A 23,563-nucleotide genomic window follows, 5' to 3' on the forward strand; every position below is an offset into this window, starting at 1 on the left:
CTATTATGCAAATGATTAGCCTTCTTCATGTCAAAGGTTAAATCAATTTTAGGTTATGAAGTCAATACCATAATCCCAATATGTCTTACTGTCTTCAGAGCCCAGAGGAAGCCAGGATGAATTTGAGCTCACTTTAAAAGATTATTATGATTCCATTCGTCAAGGTAATGGATCAGCTGCTTGGAAGATGAAAAAAGGTAAAAAACGAGGCCTCAAACAATCTGATGTGAAGGAGACTCAGCAGGACCCCCCTAGAGTTGGATCTTCTTTTCTTGCGGCTTGCCGAGGAAAGGTTTGTAATTATTTTGTTAATCTTGAATTACTTAATTCTATCACATCCAGTCTTACTTCAATAGTACTAAGGAGACTAGGAAGCTGGGCTCGTTGGAGATAAAGTGTATGGTACTTTATTTTTGTTTGGTGTTAACTATGGTGTCATTGGCCTGCATTCAAAATGAGAATGAGTGATCCCGGCTGAATGAGGTACAAGTTAAACTTGTTCTATGCTTAGGTTTTCTACGGGACTAGTAGACCTGAAGCCTGGCTAAGCTTGGTATATGCCAGCTTCCGTAGGAATTCACTAGCCGAGGTTCTAACTTCTGTGGATTCCCCTTGGCCATTTCTATTTCGTTGTTTAAAAGGAGTCGAAGTTTACCTTCTTTAGATGCTAGCTTTTAGTGATTGTCACAGGTAAAGAATGGTATAGTAATGATTCCTTCTGTAAGAGAATAAATCTAAGAGAAAATAATGAATGAATTTATTCTTCTCCGTGAGGTATATATATAATACTTACATAAGTTGACATGTGCATGGCATGTGCCGACTATATATATATATATATATCACAAATACCATATAAATGAATATACTAAAGGGATGCTGTTACACTCCCCCGCAAACTTGGCGGTCTCTGCTGAACAAGTTTGGAGCGTAGAAGCTGAAAGCAGTGCTTGTGCAATCTTTTAGTAAAGATGTTCGCAGTTTGATCAACAGAGGGAACAAAGTGAACAAGGTGAATGCCAGAAACAACACGCTCCCTAACAAAATGGTAGTCCAGTTCAATGTGCTTTGTGCGAGCATGAAAGACTGGATTAGAAGCCATGTAGGTGGTGTTGAGATTATCACAATAGAATGTGATCGGTCTAGAAAAAGGAAGTTGAAGATCAGATAGAAGATAACCAATCCACACTGTCTCAGCACAAACATGAGCAAGTGCACGATATTCTGATTCAGCACTAGAGCGTGAGACGGTGTGCTGCTTCTTTGCAGTCCAAGAACACACAATAACTAGTAGTGGAGCGATGAGTATCCGGACAACCAGCCCAGTCTGCATCAGAATAGGCATGGATGGAAAGAGTACCATTAGAGGGCCGAAAAACCAAGCCAAATTCCAAGGTACCCTTAAGGTACCTCAATATCCTCTTGACAGCAAGAAGATGATCTGTATGGGGAGAACTAACAAATTGAGCAACGTGATGGACATCAAATGCGATGTCAGGCCGCGTAAGAGTGATTTGCAACCAACTAGATGACGGAACTCAGATGCATCTGGTAAGAGAGTACCATTAGTAGCTGAAAGTTGAGTCTTGGCACTTAGAGGAGTCCCACAAGGTTTACAATCAAGCATGTTACTTCGCTGAAGGAGCTCCATAGTGTACTTAGTCTGTGATAAGTGCAAGCCAGGTTTCATAGGTAGGACTTCAATACCCAGAAAGTAGTGGAGAGCACCAAGGTCCTTGATCTCGAACTCGCGCCCAAGGGTGGAGATAAAGGAAGAGATTAAGGCGGGTGTGTTTCCAGTGAGAACAATTCTCATCCACGTAAAGAAGGAGAATCATAAGTTGAGTGCCTACATGATATACAAACATGCTGTCATCTGCTTAGCTCTGTGTAAACCCAAATTGGAGTAAGAAAGTGTTGAACCTTTGAAACCATGCCCGAGGGGCTTGCTTGAGCCCATAGATGGCCTTATGTAGGCGGCACACATGATGAGGATACCGAGGGTCAACAAAGCCAGGTGGCTGGGTCATGTACACAGTCTCAGATAAATGGCTATGAAGAAAGGCATTTTTCACATCAAGTTGATGCAAAAACCAACCATTAGAGGTTGCTATACTCAGAACAGTACGAATCGTGATCAGTTTGACAACCGGACTGAAGGTCTCGTCATAATCAATACCCGGTTGTTGATGAAAGCCTTTGGCCACTAGACGGGCTTTGGGTCGCTCTATAGAACCATCTGCCTTAAGCTTCAATCTGAACACCCATTTATAGTCAATGGTGTTCTGAGTAGAAGAGGGTGGCACAAGGAACCATGTATGGTTCTTGAGCAACGCATTGAACTCATCAGTCATAGCAGATCTCCATGCAGGATGCTTCACAGCCTGAGAGTAACAGGTTGGTTCCTTAGAGGCAGTAGTGAGCTCGGCAGCAAGTGCTTTGGGGATTGGGTATCTGACTGTGCCATCTGTCCGTTGTACCTGTCATAACTATGAAGCACGGATACTTCTATATGGGTGAAGTATCCGTGTCCGATACGTATCCGACACGGATACGCCTCGGATACGTGTCGGATATGTGATTTGGAGTATCTGATTTTTTAATTAATTTTTTAATTTCCGATACGTGGGGGATACGCGGGAATAGTAATCTCACAAATTTTTTTGGAACTTCTACAAAAAAAAAAAAAAATGAAATAAAATCCAAGATAAGAAGAGATGCAAGAGAATAAAGATGAAGTGAATTAAGATGTAGAAAATGACTTAGTTGAAATTGGACAACTTGATTGACAAATCCATTGTATTGTTTTGAACTTTTTTGTTGGCATTTGCTTGCAGTGGTATACACTTATATAAAGTTACTGCTTAATGTGTTTGAATTGGTCATTTTATGAAGTAGAATTGCCATTTTAATTTGAATTTGGTGATATATGATGGTCAAACGTATCCATGACGTATCCGTATCCTATATTTTTGAAAAATGCCGTGTCCGCGTATCCGTGTCGTGTCGTATCCGTGTCGCGTATCCGTATCCGTGCTTCCTAGGTCATAAGGTGCCATCATGTAACCTTGTAGCATATGGAGGTGGATGGTTCGACTCAGAAGGAGTTGTGGCGAGAGGAGCAGAGGGTGGCTCCACCATTGTAGGAGAGTCAGCCATAACCATAGAGTCAGAAGTAGAGTGTGACTGCACATATGTAGATGAAGAATCAGCAGTGTTCTAAAAAAACGGGCTAGGCGGCTGATTAATCGGTGGCTAGGCGCTAGGCGGTCCTCCACTGTACTGTATAGCATCCTAATCGGTGCATAAAACGGTCGACCGATTAATCTCGGTCTAGGCGGGGCTGGACCGTTTTTTAGTCTAAACTTTAGTTTGGCCCAATTCAATTATTAAGCCCAAATATTAGCCCAATAGGGAATCAAACTATCGAACTCGCACCAAATTGAATAAAAAAAAACACAGAGAACTCCAAACTCGCACCAGAAAAACTCCCACCAAAAAAAAAAAAACTCGCCCAGCTCCAAACTCGCGCAGAAGATTCCCATTGGTAAGTAAACTTCTTCTTCTTCTTTTTCTTTATCTTCTTTTTTTTCTTTTTCAAACTCGCCCAGCTCCAAACTCTGTATCACTCTATGTTTGATTGTTTGATTGAGTTCTTAAGAAATTAATCCTCTACTCACTAACCTTGACTGGAATCACCCTTTATTTACTTCTAAAACTCTTTGTTATCAATAATACATTAGGTCATTAATACTACATGAACGCCTTAACTACATTAATACACTACACCAGAATCAATGAAAAAGGACGCACTCTTAGGACTATTATCCCCGTCTCCAATAAAGAACAAGCAATACCGTCTTAAATCTTTTTTTCCCGTCGTATTGGTTTCTTGAGTTTGCAAAATGACTTCGCTTTTTGTCCCAGATTAAGGATGAGACAAGGTGTCTGTTAACTTTTTCACAAACCGTCGTAGTTGGTTTCCCCCTTGTTTTTTCACAAGACCGCCCAATATTTGCACTAAACCCAAGACTAAAATGCAATAAGACAGCAAGAGTAAAGCTTTCGTGGGAGTGCTTTGATAGCTTTATCTCTCTCTCAGTCTCAAGATCGGCAATAACTAGAGCCATCTCTCTGGAGCTTTGGTAACCCCCTCTCCCTCTCTCTTTCAACAAGTTTCAATTTTGTTTAATGTCTTAATTTTTGAACCCCTAATTTCTGATATGGCATGGGGTTTCACAATTGTTTTTCTTTTTAATAATTTGCTCAATTTCTTATGTTTCTTCATTATTTAAAATGCAGAAACCAATCTCTTTGTTCTAATATTTAGTTGATTATTATTTATTTTCTGGGTGGATTGAATTGTGTATGATTTTGTAAGTATACGTACTACCCACTTCTTTACTCAAATGAACTTTATTTTTTCCTTAAAATTAAAAATGGATGAAACAAGCTTACAAGTAGTTTTTTTTTCCTGGTTGCAAAGTTTGAAACTCTGTTGAAGCTAAAAAACCAATTCCATCATCAAATGCTAAAAAACTAATTCCATTGGATCATGGTGACCCTTCTGTTTTTGCATGGTTTAGAACTAGTGAAGTTGCTGAAGATGCCATTGTTGAGGCTCTGAAATCTGCGAAGTTTAATTCTTATTCCCCTATTGTTGATCTACTTCCTGCTAGAAGGTAAAGATATGATTTTTATGTTAGTTTTGTTACTATTTAATATGTTTTTGAGTATTTGAAGTGATGTATGGATTTGAGACCGTTATATTGGGTGTAAAAGTAATGAATGGTTGAATTTTCCATGAATTAAGAATATGCATAATGTGAAATTCTTTGATGTACTGATACTGAAATAAGGGGTGGAATGTTGATTGTGATATATTGGATGAAGATTAAATTAGTGTAATCTCACCTCATGAGGTGGTTTTGTGACTTGGTATGAACTATATACTTCATATGTCCTGACTAGTTACAGTTATCATGATGCTAATGCTCAACAAAGAAAAATATATGTTGCACCGGTTATTTCGGTAGGATTACTCTAGGTTCTTCATGCTATATTGTGAGTTCGTAACAGAACAGTTTTAAAAGTGTGTTTTTGGAATGTTATGTGCTCATTATAAACTGAGAAAAAACAAAGCCTCTTTAGTAAGTGGGATAGTTCAATGGTAATATGTGCTACGTTTGCATCTAGAGTTGGAAATACAAGTGATTTAAGAGCATCGATCAATTTCCTTATTCTATCTATTTGAAGAACTAACTCCCTTGGTCTTAGATCTTGATGCACATAGATTTGACTATATACTTGAGGAAGAAATTAGTCGTGTCCAAGACAAGCTCACAAGCCCGGGTATTATATGATAGATATTGGAGCTGTGCTTAGTCGAGCTTGAGTATTTTGGGGCTTCACTAGTCATACAAGTCTTATTAGTTATGTATTAAATGGCTACCCATAATATTTTGTGTATACCGATGTTTTTGTATCAAGTTGATTGTATTCCCTTGTTTTGTATTTTGGTTCATAGAACATGAATTTAAAGTTACTAGGGCTTCTCTAGAATCTTCTCAACTTCAACCCCTTTACTCAATATCACTCAAAACCCACCTTCTTCAATGGTTTTCAATATTTCCAACAAAACTTCTTCACTTGGGTCTTCAACATCCACTTTTCTGCACAATGGCTTCTCTCTTCAATCTCTAAAGTTTCCTTCTTTTGTATTAAAAACTCCTAGTACTACAGCTGGTATTGCTTTTGCTAGAGCTGCAACTGAGAAAAGTATCCATGACTTCACTGTCAAGGTAATCTTAATATCTTATCCTCTTTTTTCATAATATGGTATTAAGTAAAGTGATTATAAAGGTGTAATGAAAACTTTGTGTTGCAGGATATTGATGGAAAGGATGTTTCTTTAAGTAAATTTATAGGGAAAGCTCTTTTGATTGTCAATGTTGCATCCAAATGGTATTTTATCTTCCGAATTAAGTCTTTAATGTTGTTTATTTTGAGAAGTTAGTGTTCTTACTGTAGAATTTCATTTTTGAATGTCAGTGGGTTGACATCCTCGAATTATAGTGAACTCTCGCACATCTATGAGAATTACAAAACTCAAGGTCAGTAAAATATTTAAAATTTTTCAATTCGCACATCTATGAGAAGAAAATATATGGATTGCAAAACAATGAATACATGAATAAGTCATAAATGGTTCTACACTTAGCTAGGTGTGTTAACTCAATTAATCGTCCAAGCTGCTAGATAAGGAACTGATTTGGTTGACCAACTTGAATCTTTATCATTGCCTGCTGAATTTGTTAATTGTACTATAGCCTAAAGCCCCACATAACCAATTGTTTTCCCTTAGGACAACAGTTATATGCCCATGAAAAGTGCTTTTGTGTGGTGCCTTATTATTCCAGCACAACATCCCCTCCCCCCTTCATCTGTTGATATTCCATGTGTTTAGCATCATAAAATCTTGTCTAGGAGGCTTCCATGAGAAATAAAATGCTTATGGTTCTTTGTATGTGATCTTGAAGTTCAGTTTAGTATCTATACCTTTATTACTCAGGTTGGCTTCAATACTGAATTGGAGCCAGTAGAATCTTAATTTGACTTCATTAACTGTCCTGTATGCTATCTGTTTTAAGTAGCATAATATTAGAGAAGAGTCTGTTGTTCCTCATTTTCCAAAGTTCATACAGAATATCACAAAAAGAAACTCTTCTAACATCGTCAAGCAAGTCCCCAAGTTGTAGATTCCTGCTGATCCATGCCCATTCTTTCACGGAGTTCTGAGGACTTCTATTAGTACCACACCAGCTAAGGACTTCTTTCCATACACCTTTTAAGTGTTTAGAGTCAAAATATAGATGCCAATGGTGTTCTTGAGGAGTGAGCGTAACTACCACAACAAGGTTGGCCATCTGCCTATAGCAATCTCTGTTGTGTTGCCATCTCCCCCTCACTATACTAGATTGGCCTTGACAATGCCTTGGAGCGACAAGATTGAAGTATTTGTGATTCCTTGTCTCATCATTTTATCTCGCCACAAGATTGAAGTATTTGTGATTCATTTTAAGTGGCTAACTTACCCATTACCCATAGCAGCCAGCCAAGTGCTAAGTTAGTTCTTTTAGGAATTTGATATTTGCGCCACAAGATTGTTTTCCGCTCAAACTTATCCACTCTTCTCTTTAGTGCCTCATAAGCTGTCTTGAAAATGCTCCTTAGGATTAATGGTCCAAATAACAGTATCTTTCTTCTTCAAAGTTATTGATATTAGTCTCTATCACTTCATTCTGTACTAGGTGAGTGCTTCCACTGGTTAGTTTGTAACATTGACAGTACATCCTTCTTATATCCATGTGATGTATTTAACTTCAATTTTCAGAATGCCCTTGTTGGTGTGTTGATCATGCCAAAAGTAAGTAAGTTTTCCATCGGCTTTCAAATGTTTTCTGAATTCCTTGGACAAACCAGAAATTTTCGACATTGATATTCTGCTATGTGCCAAATTGGTTCTTCAGCCCTTCGAAATTCAGCCCATTCAAAAAAAACATCAGAATCATTACAAATTGAAATCAGAAGAGTTTACAAAGTGGCTGAAATACCAAATTCTTGCAAAGTTCCACTGGGATTCAGTTACAGGTTTCCAAAGTTCCAGTAGAGATCATTTTGTTCTATGGTTTAGATACCTATGTCTAAGTGTAAATTTCTGATACTAATTTTAGATAAATCATATTAAATTTGTTAACAAATGGATGGAGATCTGGGTTCAGGAGTCTCTGAAGGAAAGAAGTTATGGACTACAACTATGACTTATTTCTGTATTGAATGTAACACATCATCAATCAAAAACTTTTTGATCTGATAGATATTCCTTCCAGTTGTTCTTATGAAAATTTAAGTAGGCTAATGCAACATGTCCATGACGCTACCTCTGAGAATGAATATGGTCTACGAATACTCACTTTATCCGCAATCCTTCAATTTGGACCTAAGTACCATGGACACTTCATATTCTTAAGAAAATCAATACGGACACTCGTGTCAGACACATGGACACATTGTGCATACAATTTTAAATTAGGGTCTCTTCTATACCCTAAAAGACCAAGAAAATTATCTATTAACATAGTTACAACTCCGTGATATGACACTTTCAAGTTTCAACTAAAGAAAAGTAATAGTGTTTTTTTTTAAATTAGTTGCGTCTCTGTATCCCACTTCATATAGGTCGCCGTGTCGGACACATGCATAATCGTATAGTAATGTGACTTGGATTTGGACAGTGTATCTTGATCAATTTATCAATATCTGACATAAACTGCAATCCTCCTTCACGCTTTTGGTAAACAACTATCTTAATAGTACATATAAAAGTAGGAAAAGGAATCTATATATTAGCAAAAGTTACTCTCTTAGTTGTCACATGAAGATGACTCCTTATGCCAGGTAATTAAGTCAAACCCCTAATTTCTTTTACCCGTATTCTAAATTTGATCTCTCTCTCTCTAGTTTTGCATTTCTGGTTTGTCTCAAAATCTACCTTTACATATGCAGGACTTGAGATTCTGGCTTTTCCTTGCAACCAGTTCGGTGGTCAGGAGCCTGGTTCAAATTCAGAGATTAAGCAGTTTGCTTGTACAAGATGTAAAGCAGAGTTCCCTATTTGTGACAAGGTGTGTCAATTGCTAACGCATTCCCATGCAAACACTCATTGAACAGTACTTGCTTAGTGTTCTTTAAATTTTATAGGTTGATGTAAACGGACCAAGTACTGCTCCAGTCTATCAGTTCCTGAAGTCTAGTGCAGGAGGGTTTCTGGGTGACCTGATCAAATGGAATTTTGAGAAATTCTTGGTTGACAAAAATGGTAAGGTTGTGGAAAGATACCCTCCCACGACCTCTCCTTTCCAAATTGAGGTACGTTCATGTTACTCTTAAAGAGCATTTCAAGAATCAAGAGGTACTGATTGACATTCTTAAGACTATGTATGCTAGGCTGGTAGAAACATGATGCATTTAATTTAATCTGTGAATACGCTGTCATTCTGGCTTTCGGTTGCAAAGACCAAGTTGTCGCAATAATATTTTCTAAACCATGTTCTGCTGTTGCAAGACCCCTTTCTTTTTTAAAGCGACTCAATTGACTATAATACATTAAATGTTTTCAAGTTGTTCACTTCTGCTTACTCCTATTATGCGCACAACATACCACTTATAATATAACACTATAGCAGTATAACACTGTATTCGCCAACTGAAGTAACTCGAGTACAGAGTACAGACAATAGAGAAGATGAGAAGTGAATTTGTCTGTGTTCTTAGTAAAACTGAATTTGTTACTAAACTATCGATTTCGAATACAAAGGATAAGGGAGTTGATGACCAGGTTTTCCAAAACAAGCTAAGCTTCAGTATTTCTGAGCTTCCGTGGAGCATTAGAGCTTCAATCTCTCTTTTGGGACATCTTAATCGGCAACATGTTAATATCCTAGTGATTCTAAGCTCAGAGGTAGAAGAAAACTCTGTAAGAAGTCAATAATCAAGAACACATACTTGAATGATTAACAGTTTTTTTTATCGGTGTTTTATTTTTTTATATTTTTATCTTTTTCGTTTTTGTTCTGTAACTGTTCAACATAACTGTTAAGATTTATTCCTGAAAGGCAAAATATTCCTAAAAGCATATTTGCACTTTTGAGCCGTCACTGGTGAGTGACAGATAGGACATAGGAGGCAGGAGGCTTAAACCTTGCATAACCGAAATGTAGAACCTTGTTTACTCACTGTCTGTACTTAGGTCCATAGAGCTGGCCAAATGTTTGTGGACAGGGTGTTTTCGAGTTCTTACATTATTGAGTAGTAAAATTAATAAAAAGAGAAAAATAGCGCATGCTATACCCATATTCATTTTTATGACTAATGCATTTCTTTTGGTGCTGCAGAAGGACATACAAAAGCTTCTTGCTGCTTGAATCTTGCTGAGTTACAGTCTCCCACTAGCCTTTACTTATGCTCAAAGTAAGTTAGATGCAATCTTTGATATAAATTAGTTAAGTTGGTGTAACAGGCTCAAAGTTAAGTGCTCGTGTTTGGTTTAAGCTGAAGAAATTTTATTGTTTTCTAACAATTGTTTGTTATAGTTATTTTCAAGGTTTATGATCTGAATTGCAATGGGAAAGTTACCTTCAATGAAATGTTGGATGTGCTTCGAGATTTGACTGGATCTTATATTTCGGAACAGCAGAGGCAGGTTGGTCATCTACTTCTTGATTTTGTTTGAGTTTGTATGGGGAATTTCTTTGTATGTTTTTAGATGAAATGGATAAGGTTTTCCTACCTTTATTTTTGGATTGGAATCCTCGCTTATTTTACCAGTCTCTGTATGACTCAGGATATTCGTGCTCCTCAACTCATTTTTCCCTTCTCAAAACCATTTGAGCACCATGAAGTATGATTCAGTGGGATATTTTTCATTTAGAATTAATGTAGTTGCTCATCCTTATAAATCCGCATTTAGTTGCAAGTATGTAGGAGATGAGAGTTAAGATCTGAGTAGGCGGTACTATAAATAGTTGACATGTAATTTTGAGATCAACGTGTAGATAGTCGACTTTGTTTAGTCATGGCGTTGTTCCAATGGCAGACCAAAACTTTTCTATTGAATCTTTTTTGGCTAAGGGGGCAAGAGATTCTACTAAGTACTAGAAAGAGGAACGCACAAAATGTCAGATTTTAATTTCTAGCTATCCCAGGTTCTCAATACACACCACCCACTCCAAAAGTTTTACATCTTACTATATTATTTTCCTAATGAAACCCTACAAAGTCCCAACTGATAAATTGGTAGGAAAATCCCATATAAAACTTAAACATCTTTGGCTGGCCGTGGATCTTACAAAGCCCTGGCTACAGGCCATAAAGCATTGTAATAATATTTTTATACTGGCTGAATGTGATTGCTCCAGGAAAGATTCCAGAGTATTGGCAAATCACCAAATAGATTATCCATTATTGTGATTTTGTCCATTTAGTATACCATGGTAGTAAGTAGCCAACAGCAGTCCCTTTAGGAATGCATTCTTCTACTAAGTATCGATAAAGGTCCCCTTGTGCTGCTATCATGATGTAGTGCTGGCATCTGGGTGATGTATTCCTTAGAATCTTGGTAAGAGGGGGTGTCTCACATTTCTTTTTCCTCAATTGGTTATTGTGCATACAAAATGGTAATCTTGATAGGAATCACTTCAGCAACTCACATTGTCTTTGTTTTATGGTTTTTTTTTTCTTCCTTGTATTATTTTCCATCCATTACTGAAATGAGCATCCATTACTGAAATGAGTGCCCGAGTACGTACATTATACATGGGGGTGCATGGGTGCCTTCTTTGAGGGATACTTATAATATAACTCCACACTGAGACAGTTCTCTTTTTTTTTTTTTGAACTTTCCTTTCATATGTTATTAATGACTCCTTGTAAAGTTAGACATCCTTAAAGTGTAGATGCATTTATCGCTTCGTAGAAAATTAGAAATAATTTTGGTAGTACTTTGCCCTATTTGACTTGGTATTCTTTTCATGCACACAGATGTTTCACCTATTGATGCCTTGAGTTTATATAACTAATAATATGATTTCATCTACATGTTCGCAGGAGCACAAAGACCACAAGAAATCATCAGTACTCATTTTTCATGCGTAGTATAGCATATTACGTCTTGTGTATTTCGTATACCTTATTTCGGGTCTTGCTGGAACAAAGAGAGACTAACACTTTGGAAGGATGCAGATCACCAGGTTGATTTTATCTTCATTTGTTTGATTTTGTCAACATGAAGTGGCCTAAGCCTATCTTGTGATCTCAACTCAGTTCAGCTATATGTAAGTGTCATTGATTGTTTATACATGAGTTGTATATATAGTTGTTGGCAATCAAAAAGCTTGAAAACATTGTAACTTTTGGAAATTTTCAATGTATTATATATCAATTTTTGAAATAGGTTGTTTTAGTATGTTGCTTGTGTAATTGATTTTATTAATTGAGAACCTCAAATCAGATAACATTTAGCAAGGGGAAAACAAATTGTATATCAAAAAAAAATTACTTTAAACAAATACGACGGGGAACCGGGTCGTTAATTGATTTCCCTAAAATGAAATGGTGATGGAAATGCACGTCCTAAAGTTAGGACACAAATTCATGACGGTTGGACGAGTTCTAGTTATGAAAACATCGGGTACAACACAAAATTTAATTTGCGACGGTTTCAAGTGTCCTAATATTAACAATGGCAAAACTGTCTCAAGTCCGTCGCAATTCTAATTCAACTTACCACTCTATTTCCCGTCGTTAATATTAACGACAGGGCTATACACGACGGACTCTGGGACACTATTTTCCGTCGTAAATCTCGATTTAAGACGGTTTTTTCCGTCGTTTTTTGCCATTTCTGGTGTAGTGAATACTACATGTCTACATTACTCCTCTAAACCTCCTATAAACGCCTTAATTTCTGACGACTTGCGATTCCATCTGCAACTATCATCTTCACAGCTTCTACCCTGGAATTTGCTACAAAACACACTAAGTAAAGAACTAAAAATTCAAAACTTAGAAAAGAATTACAACACTACAACAGTAATAGTGTAATACTGATAATATATATATCTATATTTTTTTGGTAATAAAAAAATACATGTATATACACACACACACACACACACACACACACACACACACACACACACACACACATATATATATATATATATATATATAGCGTAGCAGTACGGTGAGGGACCGCCTAGCGCCTAGGCCTTCTAAACGGTGCTAGGCGCTATATATATATACTAGGGTTTGCCCGTGCTGTATGGCGACAGATACGGGCGCCTTTGGCGCAAAGGTGTCTTTTTAAGCAACAAAACATATCAACACCAAGCTAAAGTCAACGTTAAAAAACAATGGAAATTATTTTTAGGTGCGGTTAGATCTCGAAGAAAAAATCATATAGAATTTGACGTTGACAAAAATATAAGAGGAGCTAAAGCTAAATAAGGCTAAATGTATGTTTTTGGTTTTTGTATTTGGGCATAGCCTACCTATTTTTCTTGAATATTGGCTCCTATCGTAAACCTGCAGAACTCCAAAAATACGCACAAGAAAAAGAAAACTGAAATAGAGACATTAAAAAACACAAAAAGAGACCATGAAGGTCTCATTCATAATATGTGTGTTGCCATGAAAAGAGTTAAATAGTAGCAGGCAAAGTTAAGCCACAATTAATGAAAAAGAAAATTGCAGCAACATTTTTTTCTAAAAAACAAAACATTCCTGTCACATATATAGAAAACTCGATGTACCAAACTTTCAAACAATAGTACATTATTCGACACAGAAAATAACAACATTGATTTACAATGAAACAAATGGAAAGATCTTCATCACAAGTGAGATTGTCCCAAAGACATTTTCCATTTTCTAAGCGGCTCTATTCCCTGCAAAGATTAAGAAGCTTGATAAGTGTTTAGAACTTGGTGACCATCAGCTAATAGAAAAGTATAGCTCTCAAAAGGGGCTACCTATAGAATATTGGTCATACATACGAGAATTAATAAATTATGTTCATCTAACAAATTACTCCTCTTGATTTGCAATTTAGAACCATTTGTTTCAGCTTTGAGTGTGTCATACTATATGCGTAAGCAGTACGCTATAATATGAAACAGGCGCAAATAAATACCGAGTAAACCTTGCGCCCACCAACGGGTAGTTCATTATCTTTTACACATACTGCTTTAAATCCCATGTGATGCAAGACTTCTTCATAAGTTCAAAATGATGGAACGTGTTAATAAAAGCTACTCAGATCCCTAAACTTATAGCAAAGACTTGACTGTAGAGAGTTTCTCATGCAAAGAACCAACAATCACATACACATGCTAACATTAACCTTACATTAACCTTAATGTTAACCTTACATGCTAACATAAACCTAACTTTGACAGTCGAAAAACAATTGGAACAGAACAATATAATGTATTTATTTCTAGCTAGGCAAATCAAGTGCAACTTTTCACTTGATAGAAATTACATTATATCGAAGAGGAGATTGAATACTCGCTCATTCTTATGCATTTATGAAAATAGCCACGTGTTTCACAAATTATACAGCGTTATCACAAGTAGGATTTGAGAGAAAGAACACATGGTTCTCACCTTTTGCTTCCATATATTCCACCCACTCTTTCCCAAGTTCTCGTGATAAAACTTTCCCCTAGGCATCAAAACATCTTTATCAGGTTATAGGTGTGTTAGTTGTAGGTGTCATAGAGATTCAATATTGAGGACACCATCTTATGCAGTCATAATGATGCTGGAAGACCTTCAGGGGCAAGTACATTTCATTCTGCTGGATTTTTTTCCGTCATCACACTATTAATTATTGGCACAGAAGATATAAGGAGTAGCTTATTCACCTTGATGATGATGAGATCGAATAGTATCTTGGCTACAACCGAGGAGCTATAACAGCAAAGAAAACTCCAAGAGGAGACTTTGCTGATGGAAACTCATCCATGACCTCAAGGAGACTTCTCTGACTTGCAACTATCCAATGTACATATTCATCTTGCACAAAGAACGGTAAGTTAGCTTCAATGTGTAAAAAGTAAACTATCTCACCAATTGGTTGTCAAGTATCAAAATGCAAACCTTTTCAGTAGGAGATGCAAGATTTCTTAATCGATAAGCTTCACTTGAATCGGATGCATGGGCAGCTAGAGCCAAGAGAGCGGACTGAACAAAAAAAGATTGTTATTACAAGTAAAGAATCTCTACAATAACACTTTTAGAAATAAATATGAAAAAGGTAGCATGAAAAAAAAAACTGAAAGAAAAATAACCTTTGTAGGAGAATTGAAAAGATCAGCATATCAGCATATCGGATCAGTGATGTTCTCAAAGTGCAAGGAGATGGAAGGGAGGAGCCAAGGAGCTTCCAGCATGTGGTGTTCCATATTCATTACCAACATGGATTGAAAAGTAAGTATCTGACGAGTAGCCTAGCAAACTTTTTGGCTCCTCCACATACTCAATACTATTTTCAGCATAAACACCAACATGGTATCCTATTTCATACCTGAGAATATAGGGTGAAAACATTATCCAATTCAGCACTTTTACTATCGTCTTTGTCTTTCCTAAAATGGGGACTTATAAAAACCAAAGTAAATAAACCATGCAACTGCCCAATGAACACAGAGGGAACTATTCCTTCGCCTTTTAATAAAGAATACCTTGTGTTTGCTGCACAAAGCAATATACGGCAAAAGCAAATAAATCATGCAACTGCCAAAAGTGTTACTTGCCATCCGCCAAAATGATGAACCCAACCAACTTTTAAAAAAAATATGGCAACAACCCCATTTGCTCAAACACTTTGCAAGTCCATTTCACCCTAAAACAATCGAAACCCTACTCTCCTACTCAAACTACATAACTCCAAATCTTTCTCCATTAATAAAAACCAAACGAAGTTTAACAAATGCATGTATTAAAGTATTCCAAGTTTAAAAAATACAAAAAAATCCAAAGGAACTAACACTTTACATTATGCCGCTGTATCTAGATACAATCAACTTGCAATATAGTAGCCGAATTTTGTCTGACCATGTAGTGCTGCCGAATTTGCTAAATATCCTTCTTGTGCAGTGCTGAATATCCTTGTAGTCTTTGCTTTCAATCTTAGTCAAGGCGCACGCTTGGACTGGGAGAGAAACAGTTACAGCTGCCATTCGAAGAGACATCACAACAATCAAACACTTGAACCACATCTTAATAATATATAATAGCCGAACCACCGGAAAATAATTCTATGTGACTATAGCATTTTTTTTGTCAGCCCACCGAAACAAAAAAATTATAAAATTCTGTTTACGATCCAAAGAATTGTTATAAAGTAAAAACTATAAATATTGTACAGTAAAATACAAACCATAAAGCGATATATTGTGTTTGCAGGTGAACCAAGTGAAATTAGAAAATGGTCTTCATAACAATGTAAAGTCTGTTATCTTTTGTTCACTGCCTACGTGTATTCTAAATGGTCAGTATATTCTTAACCGCAAACCTTGGCCACCATTTGTATGCTGAGAAATAATCCTGAAAAGATGTTGGCTCTGTTTTCAAAAATATTCCGAGTTTTTTTAAGACAAAGACCTTGCAAATAAAACAAGTTTTGAGGGGGCAAACGGAATGCTTTGCTATAAAGAAGATATCATAAACGGAATGTCATAATCTAGCAGTCCCATATAGACATTCATCATATAGTTAGTAAAATGTTTTGTAATTGTAAAACAAAGTAAAAAGGACATAAATCAAATGTCATAATCCAAATTCCCGTGAGACATTGGATACTTATGGAAAATAAAATAATAAAGGTTTTCCTAAAACAGATTTTGGTATTAAACAAGTTTTTGTAAGCAAAAAAAAAAGTAGCAAAATGAAAACAACATAACAAATAATTGCCATAATCCAGCGTTCCCAAAGACATTTATCACTTTAAAAACTCGAAAAAAAATGAAAGGTTTTACTGTTATTGTAAGAAAACAATATAAGTCAGATATCTATTGGGACTGAATTTGAAAGGAAACAAATCACTTGGTATCCAAAAACCAAGCCAATATCTTCAGAATATTGACCCTAATTTATGTTTGAGTACAAAATGTGCTTTTTACTGCAAAACATTCATTGAGAACTCAGTAATCTCAAAACGTGTTTTTTACGTGTATTTACCTCAAATTGTACAACTTCCAGAACTCAATAATCTGAAATCTAATACGTAGTTTGGTAAAACACTTGCACTGAAAATTAACAACTCTGATCATATTATTACTCATAATTAATTATTACCAACAGTAAATTATACTTTGAAATGGACTACATAATAGAAAGTTATAATGAAGAAGGAAAAAAACTATAAGGTCCTAAAGCAGTGTATTTGTTGTGAGTCAAATTTAAATAAGGACACACCTTGTGCGTTGGGCATCTTCCCAATATTTAATAACCAACACGGAACTGACCTTTTTTCAATTTTATTTCACACATTCACATTCTCCTACTCCGTTTTTTAATCAGGAGACAGATGATTTTTTTATATCACTTAATCTAAGTTCAATCAATGGTAATACTGACCTTGTAGTGCTGAATATCCTTGTAGTCAACAGTTAACATCACAATCATCAAAGGAAGGGCTACTAAGGCAAGTCTCCAAGAAAAGTAAATTGAGAATGCAACTCCTGACATAAACACAGATGTGTGCATTAAAAATATAGGCACCTGCAAGACAAGAAGATCAGATGCTCCATTAGCTTTAATTAATGGGGGAATGTCCTTAAATTATATCATATAGTGAAGTGACTAAAATTACTTATTCATTGTTAATTCCATCATATTGTTATACGGCATGGGTCTGCTGCCAGCCCGTAGAACATGATTGATAAAAAAAAAACAATTAATAGTGTGCAACTATTATCTTGATATATATAAATCTATAACATAAATGAGGGCTCCAAGAACTTTAACTTTTTGTCTTAGGAAGTGTATGTTAATACTGTTTTTTTGCAATCTTTGAATAACATCCAAAGGTCCCTCTACTTCTTATCATCACAGTGAAGGACTTTTGCTATTATTATTTGCATCAAAGGTAGCATACTGAAGAATCGTTGTTGGCTCTTCACTAACAAAAAACATCCTAGTGGGCACAATTAGCTAAAACTTTCCAGCGAGTTGAGTGTTTGAGTTCAGAAACTGGTTGAATCTTATCAGATTATACTGTTCGAATAACTTCTCAAGCATAGAAACCTTACCATATGAAGAAAGAAAACTTTTTTTTTCAAAGTTATGAGGAAAGAAAGAAAACAATTTCTAATGGACACTATATATAATGGTTAACCATGAACTCAGATTTTAAGAATCTTACACATTCTCTTTATACTCATATGTTATCTCATTGTGTCGTATTATTGTAATGGATGCATGAGAACAAATTAAATAAATATAATGATGTTGTAGATGAGGATGATTAATAATAGCACCTTTTCACTTAGAACCTCTTGTATGAGTGAAGTATCCTTGGATATACTGTTGATGATCTCTGAAGTAGTAGCTTCTTGTGAATTGAAAAACGCAACCTCTTGTCTAAGCACGGCTTCCAAATACTTGTAACGAATCCGAAGAACTTGTCTTTCACTTGTCCTACTCCAACAATATCCTTCTGCAAATAATGATCATTGTCATTGCCATTAGCATATAAGCATATATATTTTGAGTTTGACAATGGAATACTAACTGAATTTAAACCTTACCCATGAAAGCCACTACCGAGTGACCAGCTTCCACATTTATCAAGTGATTTTTTCTTCCATTAATATGTCATTTATAATGAGAACTGGGCGGATAGAACACCACAAGAACAAAATCATCATCCGACAGAGGAACTAAATAATTGCAAGAGTCACCTGTGGCAAAGCCAAGAAGCATCTCCTCGATCATAATTATTAAGGTCATTGAAAAATATCCCCTAGCCCACCTCTCACCTCGATCTTTGAAGCGAAAGAGACTTCAACATAAGTAATAGCTTCATCCATGAATCTAATGTACGCGGCTCAGCAACAGTTTGAATGGGGTGATAAGACATTGTCACATTCCTAAGAAGATTGGTGACCATCAACAAAATGCTTAGTCGACAATGCCCGCCACTTCTAAAGTGGATTTAAGAAGTTCACAAAGGGAAGTGTGGATCTAAGATTCTATTAAAAGGAGTACACTTTGGAAGCAACCAGCAAAAAATGAGATTTAAACTAGGGATAACCAAGATCTAGACACCTTACAAACTAAAAGAAAAAACCAACAAAACAATTTTAAGTACCAAACTTAAGTTTTTTACTAGGGAAAATGTATACCTTTACCTTGGTATATGAGCAACGAAATTCATTGACACATATCCATGGAAAGTATAAATTGAGATAATAATATAACAATGCAAATAGAGTACCTTTAGGAGCATCCGTTTCAAAGTAGCGGTAATTAAAATGTAACATCGGTGCAAAAAGATTCTTCGGATGCAAAACCTGAAAAGTAGATATAAAATGCATATCAGTTGATGCATTTGTTATAATAAAAATCTAGAGCAAAAGTGTCACTAAGTAACTAAACATATCAACACCAAGCTAAAGCCAACGTTCAAAAACAATGGAAATTATATTTAGTTGCGGTCAGATCATAAACAAAAAATCATATAGAATTTGACGTTGACAAAAATAAATGTAGGTTGGTGGTTTTTGTATTTGGGCATAGCCTACCTGTTTTTCTTTAATATTGAATCCTGTCAAATCAACTAAGTGGGAAAAGGGAAATTACACTTTTGTTGTTGAAGAGGTTTATAGCAAAACTTCTGGGTATACCACATTTGCGGTTTGACTTTCTGCATTTGGAGGTAGAAGAATGTTGATCCTGTCCGCCGAAGTGCATCTTGAGAGGGCCACATACAATTGACCATGACTAAAAACTTCCGTGCGGAGGTCAATACCAACATACTTCACTGATTGTCCTTGAGACTTATTAATAGTCATTGAATAGGCCAATCGAACTGGAAATTGTCTTCTCGTCATATGGAAAGGAAAATCGGAAGACGACGGTGACAAAGATATCCTTGGAATAAAAGCTTCATTGCCCTGTTTTTCACTAGTTAAAATTATGGAAAAAAGAACGTGTGGTTTGCATTGTACCACAACCAATCGGGTTCCATTGCATAGTCCATCTTTGGGAGCAATATTTCGCAACAACATTATAGGACTACCAACTTTCAGGTTCAGGTGAAATGGTGGCAAACCAGTTGTATCAAGTGTGTTTAGGTACTCATTTGGGTATTGATTAATATTGGTTGGATTATTTGCTTCTGCATCCTCCATCTTGTCGGCAGCTAGAAAGAGAGTAGTTTCTCCTGGGAACATATTCAAAGCTATTGCATTAATTTCATTGACATCATCATTGCGTGCCGAAAGAATTGTACGCTCAGTTAAATATCCTGGGGTGACCGTGGTAGCATGATTCAAATGAGGGTATGTAGCAGAAATTAGTTCTCGAAGATCTGAACATTGACGAATTGTCGATGGCAGTTCCACCGCCTCACTTGGATCACTTCCAATCTAAACGAAGGAAGACATAAAAAGATTAATGGATATAAGTTTGAAACAAAGGAGGAGAAAGCAGAATACATAGGTGGTTACCTCCATCAAGAAATTTGCGAAACCCATATTTGCAGAGTTCCCATGTTCTAATCTCATGTGTTGTACCAAAGTTAGAACCCGAATATGATTCCAGAGGAAAGAACACCGCAAAGAAGCACGCACAATTTGTTCACGCACCCTTTTGGGTATAACTGGAAGGCATTGGCGAAAGTCACCACTAAGAACAACTCTAATTCCACCGAAAGGCTTATTATTGTTGCAAGTATCCCGAAGCGTCCGATCAACTGCCTCAACAAAGAACTTGTTTTGCATTGGGACCTCATCCCAAATAATAAGTTTAGTTTCCCTGAATAAGTGGGCATGCAGTGAATTCTTATTGAACCCACAAACCGAGGTATCAAGAATGTCCAGTGGGATGCAAAAGGTTGAGTGAAAGCGATCCGACCGCCACCCAATAGCAATGCAAATTGTTCCGGATGAAGCCACCATAATAACAATATGTCCCTCAATCCGACATGTAGCAACAATGGTGTTATAGACAAAAGTCTTGCCTGTCCCCTGCCCCATTCAAAAAAGAAGAGTGTCCCTTGATTTCGTAAACGAATCCGAAATCGCTTTATATGCCGAAAGTGTTGCTCAACATTTAAATGAACTCTTGCCATGCCATGTGCTTTTTCAGTTTGTGGATCATATTGAAATTGTCGTTGGTCCCATATAAGTCGGTTACCAACGACTGAGTTCCAATTGGTGGTTGATAGTGGCATAGGAGGAAAATTAATGATCAGTTTACCTGACTCTATGAGAATCTCATTTAGAATAAATAAACCATAATCTTGGACCTGAGCTTCGGTAGGTTCTAGAATGTTGAAGATGGTGCAAAGTTTGTGTGAGAGGTCGTCACAGATACTCTCCCAAAAATCATGCCACAATGTTTGGGGATATAGAGGATTGCATTTTGCGAGAATAACATAGAATGGTCGACGAAGATGATAACCAGTTTGCATGGTTGAGGCCTCTTGCAAACATTGCACCCATTCACTATTATCCTCAAGAAGTCCGCGTGCAATACATGCTTCTTTGAAAGTTGGATGTAAATTAGTACCGGTCCTTTTCAGATCATTAAAGGACTGTGGCTCTTTCATGACGGTTAGAAGCAAGCGTAAGTAAAATCTTTCATCAGAATTAGGACTCGCGAAATACATTCTACCAATAGCAAACCCCTGTGCCCTGAATTTCCAAATTTGGTGTTGCTTTATCCAAACGTAGTGTTCTGGCACTTGTTGATATGTGAGCCCCCTTGCACGCGAATCTGAAGCGCAACAATCAAAAAATGCAGTAAGAGTTGACCGTTGCCTCTCTGCCCTCGCCCGTATATCATGCATGGACTCATTAGCATTATACACAACACGATGCATTCCAGGGAGATGAAGGGCTAATCTCACAACTGTTGGAATTTCCTCGTGCAAAGAAATTCCTAACAATCTCACAGCAGCTTCAGGTGGCCCAATATATCTCGCATCCAAATATTGCTTGATCTCATCCAATTCATTCAACACAATTGTTGTCCTGTCATTACCTTTAAATATGTACTTGTGAATATATTTCACACAAGTAAGGCCTGCACAAACTTCAACATTAATATGGCAGTCAAACATCTTAGAAAGGTAAGGATTGTAAGGAACAACATTTCTATTATCAACTGAATGTTCTCTAACAAAATAAGACTTCCCATTGTCACGGCGACGGTAGAGAGCATATCCATTTGTATCCATAGTTGTACAATCTGTGAAAGCTCGAGGATAGTGATATTTACATTGACGATTAACCATGCAAGGAGAGTTTGGATTGTTAAGCCCACATGGGCCATGAACCATACATCTTAGTACAGTACGAAATAATTCAGGCTCAATGTCAGGATCAGGAAATTCTGCAGATACAATGCGATCGACTTGTGCAGGCACTCGGATCTTGTCTAAATGTCGAAGATATATAAGTGCATGCATATGTGGCAGACCACATTTCTGGAACTCAATGGTGTAAACATGAGCAACTGCCACACCAAGGACGCCACGCTTCTTGATTACTTCCATCAAAGCTCTTCGTTTCAATTCAAATGCACGGGCAACCACCTCCGGGCGATCATAAGCAATTTGGTTTGTAAACAATGCTTCAAGAATTTCCGTCCACTGCGGGTTTGCAGTCATTGTGAGGAATATGTCTGGATGGTGGTTGTAATGTGTAATTGCCATGGAGTCTTGAAAATTTTCAAACATATGCCTAGGGCTGCCGATACAGGATGATGGTACTACGACTCGCCTTCCAATCTGATTTGGATCGACTGCATCAGCTGACACATCAATGATACCTTGATATAGTTCTGCACGAAGCTTGTCTTGTTGTTGCCTATAGTAGCGCATTTTGTTTTGCTAAGTTGATGCCCATCCGTCTACCACAAACTCCTCAAACAACTTTCTCCCTCAAAAAAATAGCCGAAAGTACTACGTGGTGCGGCAAAACGATAGATAAGAATAAAAATTCATCTGTGTTAAGTGATCATTAGTGGTGGTAGCGGTTGAAGAGTCCCAACGCCGCAATTCAGGTGTCCATCCAAGCTCCCCATGGGGAAACAATAGGACATAATGCAATGGTAAGTAAACTGGATGACACTCACTAATTTTCATGAATTCTTGCCCTCCTTTAAGATAAATAACAATGTCTCTCATACTTGCTCGCTCACTGCCATCACCTGGTAAAATGACAGCAACCTCATCTGCTGTTGGTAAGTTGTACCGACGACTGTCTTGTGAAGCAGTGTAATGTAAATAAGCAAGTACATTGAAGTCTTCACCATCCTCAGAAGAAGCCAATCTAAGAACATCATATGCGTGGCGATATGTATCAGAAAAGCGGTTATATTGGAGCATAGTAACTTGAATGATTTTCAAGACATCCGTGTTGAGCTTAGGATTACGAAGTTGACGAACAGCTAGTGCAGCACTGGGATCATAGATATAAAGTTGAGAATAAGTAGCTTGATATCCCGCACCAGGAATGAAAGCTCCTGTGCGATGTCGCAGTTCACCGTGAATAGTGAAAGGCCTTGGACCCCGTCCAGCAAATAAGTGTTCTTGTACTCCAAGACTTGTAAATGCAAAAGCTTGATTATATTGTTGCATATATCTCCGAAATGACTTTGACTTCCGATCATTCCCATCGTATAAGGTTTTAAGGGCAGGAGGCAGTGGTTGCAAAGGAGGACGCTTTATTTTTTCTTGTAAACAACATCTCCCAAAAAAGAGGACGTG

The 23,563-nt window shown here is 36.9% G+C and overlaps 3 protein-coding genes across 8 annotated transcripts in view; 1 reads left to right on the forward strand and 2 right to left on the reverse strand.

The window, feature by feature from the left end:
* Nucleotides 1–12,007, forward strand: part of LOC147475042 (putative glutathione peroxidase 7, chloroplastic) — a 20,005-nt gene extending 7,998 nt beyond the window's left edge. For 3 of the 6 annotated variants that reach the window (XM_086584077.1, XM_086584078.1, XM_086584079.1), the window contains 10 exons: nt 99–292; nt 3,928–4,145; nt 5,735–5,801; nt 5,888–5,964; nt 6,052–6,113; nt 8,566–8,684; nt 8,761–8,928; nt 9,954–10,029; nt 10,152–10,261; nt 11,665–12,007. In XM_086584077.1, coding sequence (XP_086440203.1) covers nt 99–292; nt 3,928–4,145; nt 5,735–5,801; nt 5,888–5,964; nt 6,052–6,113; nt 8,566–8,684; nt 8,761–8,928; nt 9,954–9,983 — 935 coding nt within the window. In that variant the 3' untranslated portion in view covers nt 9,984–10,029; nt 10,152–10,261; nt 11,665–12,007. Of the gene's footprint in view, nt 1–98; nt 293–3,927; nt 4,146–4,192; nt 4,377–4,586; nt 4,683–5,734; nt 5,802–5,887; nt 5,965–6,051; nt 6,114–8,565; nt 8,685–8,760; nt 8,929–9,953; nt 10,030–10,151; nt 10,339–11,598 lie in introns of those variants that run through there. The other 3 variants (XM_086584080.1, XM_086584082.1, XM_086584083.1) reach the window with 3 other exon arrangements.
* Nucleotides 12,008–15,488: 3,481 nt separating this feature from the next.
* On the reverse strand, nt 15,489–22,675 carry LOC147475043 (uncharacterized). Its single transcript, XM_086585249.1, has 7 exons — nt 20,918–22,675; nt 20,298–20,816; nt 19,797–20,216; nt 19,064–19,139; nt 18,105–18,283; nt 17,203–17,346; nt 15,489–15,796 (listed from the first exon to the last, which is right to left on the reverse strand). Exons 1-7 carry the CDS (start codon nt 22,673–22,675, stop codon nt 15,791–15,793), a joined length of 3,102 nt encoding a protein of 1,033 aa, XP_086441375.1. The 3' UTR covers nt 15,489–15,790.
* An 81-nt stretch (nt 22,676–22,756) lies between these two features.
* LOC147475044 (uncharacterized) lies at nt 22,757–23,434 on the reverse strand. Its single transcript, XM_086585251.1, has one exon. It carries the CDS (start codon nt 23,432–23,434, stop codon nt 22,757–22,759), a length of 678 nt encoding a protein of 225 aa, XP_086441377.1.
* Between the last annotated feature and the right edge of the window lie 129 nt (nt 23,435–23,563).

Source organism: Coptis chinensis, chromosome 9 (assembly GCF_015680905.1).
Source record: "Coptis chinensis isolate HL-2020 chromosome 9, ASM1568090v1, whole genome shotgun sequence".
NCBI classification, from domain to species: domain Eukaryota; kingdom Viridiplantae; phylum Streptophyta; class Magnoliopsida; order Ranunculales; family Ranunculaceae; genus Coptis; species Coptis chinensis.

Bases quoted from the DNA above. Each gene is read 5' to 3' on its own strand.
- LOC147475043 (XM_086585249.1), bottom strand. From the start codon at position 22,675: ATGCGCTACTATAGGCAACAACAAGACAAGCTTCGTGCAGAACTATAT. The intron at 18,284-19,063 runs GTACTCTATTTG...CATTATTTGCAG, and splicing joins TGAAACGGATGCTCCTAAAG to AAGGATATTGTTGGAGTAGG. The intron at 17,347-18,104 runs GTGCTATTATTA...CTTGTCTTGCAG, and splicing joins AAGAGGTTCTAAGTGAAAAG to GTGCCTATATTTTTAATGCA.
- LOC147475044 (XM_086585251.1), bottom strand. From the start codon at position 23,434: ATGCAACAATATAATCAAGCTTTTGCATTTACAAGTCTTGGAGTACAA.